A 10,353-nucleotide genomic window follows, 5' to 3' on the forward strand; every position below is an offset into this window, starting at 1 on the left:
TTCTATGTGCCTTGCATGAGTCTTTCCTAGTATTCACTCAGGCTGACTGAAATCTTTTTTTTTATTTTATTAATTTATTCAGATTACAACTCAATTGTTATCCCATCACTTGTATCCTCCCATTCTTCCCCCCTTCCCGCTTTCACCCTATTCCCCTCTCCTAGGTCTGTGACCGAGGGGGACCTCCTCCCCACTATATGGTCATAGGCTATCAAGTCTCATCTTGGTAACCTGCTTATTCTTTCTTTGAGTGCCACCAGGCCTCCCCACCAAGGGGAGGTGGTCAAATATGGAGCGCCAGAGTTCATGCAGGCTGACTGAAATCTTAAGGCAATCCCTATCTGCAAAGTTTAATAGTGTTGAGAATGTTAGGGATTTACCATCAAACAAAAAAAAAAAAAGAAAAAAACTTTGTAGAAAACAATCATTGAAGAGAAAAATATTTTCAAAATGTGATTTCATTTAATATAGCATTTTAAAAGAAATGAATATCAAAAGCTGAGATTAAAAATAAATGTCAAATCTTTCATTTTCAATCAAATATTAGTGTGTAGACTTGAAAATTTATACTTTTAAAAACTCCAATATTAAACATCATCAGCTAATATTAAGACATATTAACAAACAAAATCAAGTTATTAATAACAATTGTTGGCCCTATTAAAAAGTAACACAAATCCAGCTATATTGCTATAAGTATTGTTTCACCTGCATACTTTTCTATCTAATTGAATCTTTGTGTTCATATCCTAATAAGCATATTTATATTTTTCTTCATACCAATTTAATGGATCAGGCTTGAGTTTGTACTCACTGTAGATTACCAAGAAGATAGAAAAATAAAAGAATGAACAACCGTACCTATCCGGTTCATTAACTTTCTTTATCTTTGGTCTCTGGCTCACTAAAATGTCTGCCAGGTTCACATTGTTTTCTTTTAGAGCCAGTATAACCGGTGTAAAGCCATCCTGCAGAAAAATAATAATTTATAACTCTCAGAACTTTGAAATTCTCAAGATAACAGAAAATCACATGGAAGACTCAGCATTGTTCATGTCTTCTGAGGTTCAGTGAGCCACAGCCTCAAACTGCTCACCCCCGGATTGCTTTCACACCCACTGCCTTCCCTTTGTACAGCTTCTGCCGCCTGGAGCTGCCCTGGAACCCATCTTCCTGACACTGTTTCAAGCGTGGGCTGGTTCCCTAAGCTTTGCTTCTACCCTGGCACTCACATGGTATTTGAGTCACGTGACTGCTCAGAGCTAAAACAAAGGTTCTTGAGGATAGGAATTATGTCTTTTATATCTACTGCCCCAATCATTAAAGCATAGAAGTAAATGTTTTCAGTGTTTACCTTCAGTGATGAGTTAAATTGCATCTCGGGAGCAGGTTTCAATCCTCCATATTCCAAAGAATATTTAATTTCCCCCCAGAGTACTATGGCCCACATAAATGTCATGATATTCTGTTAGAAATGTTATGAGACTGAGCACAATAGGTACAGTATGGAAGAAATATCATGGCATGCCTAAAACTTCCTACAAGGTAGCTTTGTGTCAAACATTCACAGCTTCAGTGACTCAGCATTGACAGCATTACAGAAGTCTGTGCATTCTCACCAGGCTATGGAAGAAACTTATTAGACTCTACTTATGGTATCAGGAACCCATGGTAGACACTCTGTTTTGGATGGTTTATTAAAACATAGTTTGTAAATTAGATGGCATGAGCTCCAAATGAACTTTGCTGCTTGTTAGGAAGAGGTCATTGGGACCTTACAAAAATTGATATCTCACCATTAAGAACTCCTGCACTCAGAAGGGCAAGTAGAATATATCCTGGAAGCAGTTAAAAAGGGGGAACAGGATGGGACCCTACCATAGATGTCCTCTGAAAAACTCCAGCTAGCAGGGGATCAAAGAACAGTCTATCATTCACGGCCAAACTTCGGGCTGAGCGCTGGGAGCCTTATGGAATAATGGGGGGGATGGAAGTCCTGGAAGGGACAGGAGCTCCACACGGCCAACAAAGCCAACCATTTCGGACCCAGTTGCGCCTGCAGAGACTGATGCACCAACCAAGGACAATGCGTGGAGAGAACATAGACTCCCTGTTTTGATGTAGCCGATGGGCAGCTCATTGTTCATGTGTGTCCCCTAATAAGGAGAGCAGGGCTGTCTCTGATATGGACTCTGGTGACTACTATTTGATCACTTCCCCTGGCAGGGCAGCCTTGCTGGGCCACGAGAATCCTAATGAGACCTGATAGGGTGGGGTCAGACTGTAGGTGAGGCAGGCTCCCCCTTTCAAAGGAATAGGGGAGGGGGTTGGAGAAAGAGGGATAGAAGTTGGGAACAGGAGGAGAAAAGGTGGGGGCTACAATAAGGATGTAATGTGGATAAAGTATAAAAAATTAAAAATAATTATTTTTATGCCTGTTCCTTTTTAGTTACTACTAAAGGTTTTTTCGGCAAAGTATAAATCAAAATTAAAATATAACTGTTAATTCAAAGTCTAATAATCATCTACATGAATTATTTTAAACAACGAAAACCACTAACTTACTGAATATGGCAGTGCAGCATTTGAAAAGACAGAAGGAGACAGAGAGAGATAGAGACAGAGAGACAGAGAAAGACAGAGACAGAGAGACAGAGACAATGATTGAAAGAGTATCCAACTAACCTGCTCACATGTTCAAAGAAAAATTTTGGACACAAAGATTATCTTCTTTCCATTAAGCATAAACCTTTCACTTACTCCCACAACTAAGAGAGAAAATTCTTTAAGATACTCTGACATTTAAAATAAAGTGTTCCCAGCAAGCTGAAACACACATGGGCCTCATGTATACGGGCTCAAATAACAGCTAAGGCAGTTCCATTTCATAGGAATTCTAGTCCAGTTTTCCGCAGAGGTTCATACATTTAAATGTACATCCAATCTGCAGAGAACACCAAGTGTCTCTATGAGCCATATTGAGTGTGGTCTATGAATACATAGCTACAAGGCAAATATTTCCACATGAAATATTTTTAACATTATTTAATTAAAAGCAGAACTACACATAAGAAAAAAGACCTGTGGCAGTCTTTTTCATCTTTTGGTAGTGGATAAGAGCATAAAGATATGTTTTGGGGGTAAAAGTTAAATCTAATGTGAAGCTTCACAAATTCAGAACAGCAATTTTCAATGTACAGGAGTCCACTGTGATGTTCAGACTCAGCATCTGGATAATTTCAGTGTGTGAAATTTTTTCTTGAAAGTTCTTTACAATAAAGCGCTAATAAAAAATCAGCACAAAATGTAGTAAATTGAACATATGACCTTGGAGAACTTCTCTAACACTTCTTTTTACTCCGCTTATGTGGGATTACCTTGGGCTATCACTAAAATAAATATTTAGTTGGAAATGAAGTTATGAAGCTTAAGTTATGAAGTTCTGTAGGCCAGGCATGATGGCAAAACGTCCGCAAGCCCAACACTTCCGAGGTGAAGGCAGGAAGATTCAAGTTCAATGTGATCCTCTTCTACATAAAAAGTTCAAGCCAACCTGAACTGTATGAGATTCTGTCTCATAATTAAAGAACAAACCATCTTCGTGGTGTTGCCAGGGCTCTGTGAGCTGAACAGACGTGCTGCGATGGGTACCACGTGGCTATACCTGACAGGATGATTCGTGATTTGTGCACTTGTAATGTAGAAACCCGTGTCTTATTGATGCTTGTTCACCTGAGGCCCTGAAGGTCTGAGACAGTATGAAATTCTGAAAGACTTCAGTTTAAAAGAGTAGCCTGGGGAACCTGGAAAGATCTTTCAAATGGCCATGAATGGAGACAATAATTCTCTTTGTAACAGTCATCAGGAAAGTAAAGCAAAAAAAACAGTGCAGTGTCTTTGGGACGGAGTGCTTGGGATGAAGGAGTGCCCATCTAACATGACTCTTCCAGCGATGTAATAATGTGTGAGAACTGAGAATGCACATATTACTTGTATCTTTTAAGAGATTGTTCTGTTAGAGGTATAGCAGAATCCCAGGGAAATTGTCAAACATCCATGAGCAACCCTTAGTAGGTTGGCAAATCAAACTATACATATGCAAATAAGGCATTCTACAGCAGCTCCAGGGCAAATAATCTGGAAATCAAAGCCCTGTGGTCACTACCTTGTTCCTTATACTGATGTTAGCACCATGTGCCAGCAGTATTTTTGCCATCGAGGCGTTGTTACTCCAAACGGCATAGTGCAGAGCCGTGTTCCCACGGTTGTCCGCTGCATTTGGATCAGCACCATGTCTTAACAAAATGGCCATGCATTCTTCATGCTCATACTGGGAAGCCTGTGGGTATTATAGCAAGAAAGAGATTGGAAAGATGAGAAAGCAAGACAGACATTCCATGGAGTTCACTAATAATGTGCATTTAGCTGAGATCATCTTTATTCTCAGCATCAACATCAAATCCATGTCCTACTGGAACACTTGGCTACAATCTACCTTAATTAGTGCCGTGCTGTTGTCACTGTCACGGAGGTCAATGTCACACTTCCATTCCATTAGGAGGACCACTACACCAGGATGTCCGTGTGCACAAGCATAATGCAAAACAGTTCTGTGAAAATGAGGACTTTTTAAAAGATTTTTACAAAATAAATCAAAACCACACAATTATTCATGGGATTGTAAACATTATTAACATGTAAGTGATTCTCTTCTGATGTACCGAGAATACTTATCAGCCCTCGTCATACATCTTATTAAGTTGGGGCAGCCAATTCATAGAATTTTTTTTTGAAGTGCTGAACACGCCAATATTGAGCAGCATGCCTGATGTCTTAGTGGGTTGCCAGTGAGCAGCATGCCTGATGTCTTAGTGGGTTGCCAGTGCAGTGATGAGACACCGTGACCAGAGCAACTAAGGAAGGAAAACAACAAATGGCCCTGGTAGCCTTAAAACTTCCCTCTGAAACTTGACAAGCCAGGCCTCCATTTTCCGCACTGGCCTCAATATTATTTTTTTAAATGATTTATTTATTATGTATACAGTATCCTGCACATACACCTACATACCAGAAGAGGGCACCAGATCTCACTATAGATGGTTGTGAGCCACCATGTGGTTGCTGGGAATTGAACTCAAAACCTCTAGAAGAGCAGACAGTGCTCTTAGCTTCTGAGCCATCTCTCCAGCCCCTGGCCTTAATATTCTTATCTTCTAAGCTCCTTACAAAACAGCTCAACAAGCATTGGGCACTCGATGGCGTTTCTAGCACGATGTTCCAAAATCCTTCCACAGCCCTTCCATAAACAGCAAATACTCCAGTAAGCTAGTACCAACTTCTCTTAGTTAGGGTTTCCACCGATCTGAGGCCACATCATGGCCAAGACCTTGAGCTGTTGATAAACAGGTTTATTTCACTCACAGTTCCATATAACACTTCACTGCCAAAAACAGTGAGGGCAAGAACTCCCACAGGGCAGGAAGCCAGAGAGACAGAAGCTGAGACAGCCAGAGAGGAGTGCTTCTTACTGGCTTGCTCCCCATTTCTCCCTCAACCTACTTTCTTGTTGAACCCAGGGCCACAAACCCAGCAATGGCGCCAACCACGAAGGCTGGGTGTTCTACCGTCAGTCTCCAATTAAGACGGCCTACGGATCCTATGGAGACATTTTCTTCATTGAAGTTCCCCCCACCCCCACCCCATCAGATGACTTTAGCTTGTATCAAGTTGACCTGGAACTACCCAGCACAATTTGCCGAAACAACTTTCCTGAATTAGAACTAAGCTCAACTTGGATTTGAATCCTACTTTAAACTCTGTTGCTGCCACTATTTAGCCTCTCAACACCTAAATCCCTCATTCATAAAATCAGTATCAAATTATACTCATCTCAGGAGACATAGTGAGATGAGTCAATGAACACACATGCAAAGTTTTTAGAAGGGTTTCTACCATAAAGCTGCTCAGTGTTTAGCTATTTGGGTAACTCTGTATTGAGACATGGTCTTGTTACAGAGCTCAGTCTGCTCTTGAATACACAGTGCATCTCAGGAGCTTTAACTTTGCAAATCCTCCTGTTGAGGCAACTGATACCTGGCCATGCAAGTGAGCACACTGTGGCTGCCTTATGACACTCTTTTTCTCACACTCTGAGAACTATGCACTAGAATGCCACTTATAACGCATGATGTATTATTAACTTTTATTTGACATCAGTTTTTAGATTTCATAATGCATAAAGTAGGTGGGCATCACAACCCATGGTTCCTATATTAAATCACATGTGACATATTCTAAAAGATACTGGGAATTCTAGTCCTAATATTTAAATAAATAGATAGATAATAGATAGGTAGATAGATAGATAGATAGATAGATAGATAGATAAGATGTGAAAAGTATGGTAGGTAAAGAGGGTATGATAACAAATTTAAATCTGAAGAAATAACTCAATAATCTTTAGCTAAAGAAAAATCAGGAATCAAGTGAAAAAGTATGGACTATCTCATTCAATATTTACATTTATACAATTTACAGAAATAAGATATTTCAATGATTAATTCATATGAGAATCTGATACCGCTATCAACACGGCTACTCCTTATGATTTAGTTTCAGAAATCTTTTTTGAAAGGAAAGAGGAAGAGATTCATTTGAACTTGAGTTCTACTTCTTTAGACTGTCTAAGCAGGGCAGGAAAATCTGGACACTTTACAGGTGCGAGGCATTTGTTCCACTCTGTTCCTGGCTGTGAATATGGTGTGACTAGGTCCCGCCTCTGACTTCCAACCACAATGAACTATACCTTAGAACTGTGAGCCAAACAAGCCATTCCCTCCACTATGCTGCCCTTGCCAAGCTGTTTAATCCTAGCAGCATATATGAAACTGTGATAAGAGTTATGACCTTACAACATTTCATGATGGGTAACTGATCTTCAGTACAAAATACTAAATTTACCAGAAATATAAATATGGCAACGGCCAGTGAGAAACATATGCAGTATTGTGCAGACTCTCTGAGGGAGAATACGTTTTCATAGAGTATGAGAATCAGATTTTCAAACTGCAGTTATTAATACATGGGCTTACATTAATCATTCAGTGTTTATCCAGCACAATGAAAGGTGATGCATATATAACCGTCCTGTCCAAGATTTTCCCAAGTGCAAATGCACACGACTTTCAAAAACGCTCACAGTTGTTCCCTTAGTTCTGTGTTTCGCTTTTGCTGACCTCACGAAGCCACACTCTTTGCTCTTCTGTTAACGCTTCTGCCTTTCTAGTCACCTTGTCTCTAACCTAAGCATTTCTTTTCCTCTATTCTTGGACAAGTCGCTATATATAATTAGTGTGCTTCAGCATTAAATAACTTCTTTATTTTATTGTTTAACAAAGGAGTGAAAAAAACAAAGGACTGGGCAGATTGAGGACAGCTTTTCATTTTGAAGCCACAGTTTCCTTATATCTATTACAATTGTAGTCATTAGTAAACAAGTTTAAGGGAGACGTTCATAGATTCAAGGAAAACCTGCAATTGTGATAAACTTACTCAGCATCTTATTTTAAGGATAATGGAACTAGAATGATGTTGTCTAATTATTTCTGTGTAATAAAACCATGTATAAAATAATATGATTGCATTAACAGCTGTTCATTACTTCTAAAAGGATTAAGTGCTGGTAGACTACATCAATATACGATACAAAGAGTATATAAGAAATTATGTGTAAAATATTCATACACTTGCTCTTCCCAAGAAACATTTTCATACCATTAAATGTGTTATTACATATACTTCCTCATGTGACCATGGCAGAAATCACCGATAAGAAAAGAAGGAAGGCACCTTCCTATATGATGACATATGAGAAGTTAATTATTTGTGATGGCCAGATTGATAAAAAAAAAAAAAAGTAAGCAAAAGAAAATGACTGAATGCACAGAGATGAGGAAAATCCCTGCAGTCACAGTACAGTTTTCAGACAGATTAAAAAAAAAAAAAAAAACACAGAGAAACAGAAAAGTTTGGCAGGAAAGAGGAAGCAGCCTATGTGGCTCTCCATCTGCCCACAGAAACTGAGAGTTCTAAAAGGATAAGCCGCGCGTCCCTGAAAGTCTGCCCGGGGCCACACGATAAGACTGCAGTCCCCAGAGCCCTGAAATCCAGCTGGAGATCCCCTTGGAGAATTACTCCACACAGTAAAGCCAGGGCTGGAGCGGTCCGCGTTGGTTCTCTACACCCTCCCCCTGCCTTTACTCGGTCGCCATCTTGAAAGGGTGCCTATTACTCTAAAACTGAGCTTCTTTCGGGGATTGAGTGAAGATAATTAAAGGGCAAGTGGGTAAGGATGAGGCAACCTCTTTACAGTGCCTGGGTAAGAAACTCGTGTGTCATCAGGAAATCACAGAAAGGAGGAGGGCTGGATATCCAAACGGTAAGAAACCCAAGAGGGCTGGGTGGTGAAGAGCTCTATCGTCAGGGGCCCTGTCCTCTTTTCTGGTTTTTGGGTTTTTTTATTTGTTTGTTTGTTTGTTTTGCTTTGGTTTCATTTTATTTTTTAAATGTTTTTAAAATAATTTATTAAGATTACATCCTGATTGTTATCCCTTCACTTGTATCTCCCCATTGTCCCCTGTTCCCCTCCCCTAGACCTCTGAAGGGGACCTCCTCCCCCACCATATGACCACAGCCTATCAGGTCTCATCCGGATAGCCTGCTTCCCCTTCCTCTGAGTGCCACCAGGCCTCCCCACCAAGGGGAAGTGGTCAAATAGGGGGCACCAGAGTTCATGTCAGAGGCAGTCCCCGTTCTCAGCACAACCATGGAGAATGAACTGTCCGTTGGCTAGATCTGAGTAGGTTTACTGCATGCATTGTCCTTGGTTGGTACAGCAGTTTGTGCAGGCCCCTCTAATTCCAGGTCCACCAACCTTGAGGGTCTTCTTGAGGGCTCCATGGCCCTGTCCTCTTCAGAGAACACTAGAATAACTGCCAAACACAGAGAATACCACCCTTGATGACTAGGACGCACTAATGTCAAGGGTTGACATACTACGCAGCACCACTGAAAGCCTTGGCAGTTCCGTACTCCCCTAATTCCAGGCGCTAGTTGAGGAAGCTGACACTTTTCTTTCTCCACATGCCCATCAGCCGGCCTCTTCCACCCGCCCCCCTACATGCCAGCCCCAGTCACCTGTTCTTCCGGTCTCGGTCATCGGTGCCGTTTTTCCCAAATTGGAGTCTGTACTGAATCATGGCAGCATCACCCCGGCAGGCAGCCTTGTGGATCTTTCCAAAGGCTGTGTAGCTTTTGAGGTGTCTGACGGAGCGGAGGCTAATAGCACTCCTACACTGCCTCCCAGGGCCTGAAAAGGTCTTGCTCTGGCTGGTGGATGAACCTGAGGAAGACTGCCTTTGATTCCAGAAGCCGAAGGACTTCTTCTTCATGGTGGATTTCCCCACCCACCCACCCCCGACTCACCACAACCCCTGCCCTCCCCCGTGTGCTCTTGGCCACCCTCAGAACCAACACCGTGATGTAGATCCGATAGAAGCCAAGCAAATCTTGCCGCTGCCACCAGGAACAGGATAAAACAGTCAAAAGCAAGAGCTTTTGATAGATAGAGTTCAAGCAGTACAGGCACTCCTGTCAACGGAAGTCCATCCCACTGTTGCGACGCAACGCATCTAAACACAGACACGTGCACGCCAACCAATGGGACAGACAACCTTGGTCCAACAGCTGTGATAAGCCAGAGGTTCTCTGCATGCTTACTGCGCGTGCGCAAGACCTGATCCGGGAAATCAGTTTATTAGCTCAATCTATCCTCGCCTTTAAACATCAGAGGCCTTGAGAAGCCAGATTATTGCTGAGGAACCTAAAGACTGCACTGATTTACTCTCAAGGCGCAGTTTTCTAAAACCTGTCAATCAAGCCACTTTTTGTTTGACTCCCAAGGCAAGTGCCACTGAGCCCCCGCTGCTGTCTACGAGAACCTAACGGGTGCCACCAGGCAAAGGACAGTGACTTTGGTGGCTCCAGAAGCAGTGACGAGTGTAACATCTTTGTCTTTCATTGTTGTTGTTGTTTTGGTTTTTGTTTGTTTGTTTGTTTTCTTTGGGGTGTGGAGGTTTCTATACAGGGCTTCTTTGTGTAATGGAGATCTGGCTGTCCTGGACTCACTTTGTAGACCAGGCTGTCCTTGCACACACAGAGGTCCACCTGCCTCTGCAGCCGGAGCGCTGGGATTAAAGATGTGCGCCACCACGCCCAGGCATCTTTGCAATTTTTTCAGCAGCAATGTATGAACCTCTTTGCCTGACGAAATGCAAAGCTTTGTGCCCCGTGTGC

General features: G+C 41.8%; 1 protein-coding gene across 1 annotated transcript in view; it reads right to left on the reverse strand.

The window, feature by feature from the left end:
* Positions 1–9,449, reverse strand: part of LOC311597536 (uncharacterized protein) — a gene marked incomplete at its 5' end in the record, with an annotated part of 56,135 nt that extends 46,686 nt beyond the window's left edge. The window contains 4 exons of the mRNA XM_084781729.1: positions 862–968; positions 4,166–4,339; positions 4,496–4,610; positions 9,196–9,449. Of these exons, the coding sequence (XP_084637855.1) occupies positions 862–968; positions 4,166–4,339; positions 4,496–4,610; positions 9,196–9,449 (650 nt within the window). The remainder of the gene's footprint in view (positions 1–861; positions 969–4,165; positions 4,340–4,495; positions 4,611–9,195) is intronic.
* Positions 9,450–10,353: the final 904 nt, after the last annotated feature.

The sequence above is a fragment of the Acomys minous genome (assembly GCF_964271855.1).
Source record: "Acomys minous genome assembly, chromosome: 5".
Classification (NCBI taxonomy): domain Eukaryota; kingdom Metazoa; phylum Chordata; class Mammalia; order Rodentia; family Muridae; genus Acomys; species Acomys minous.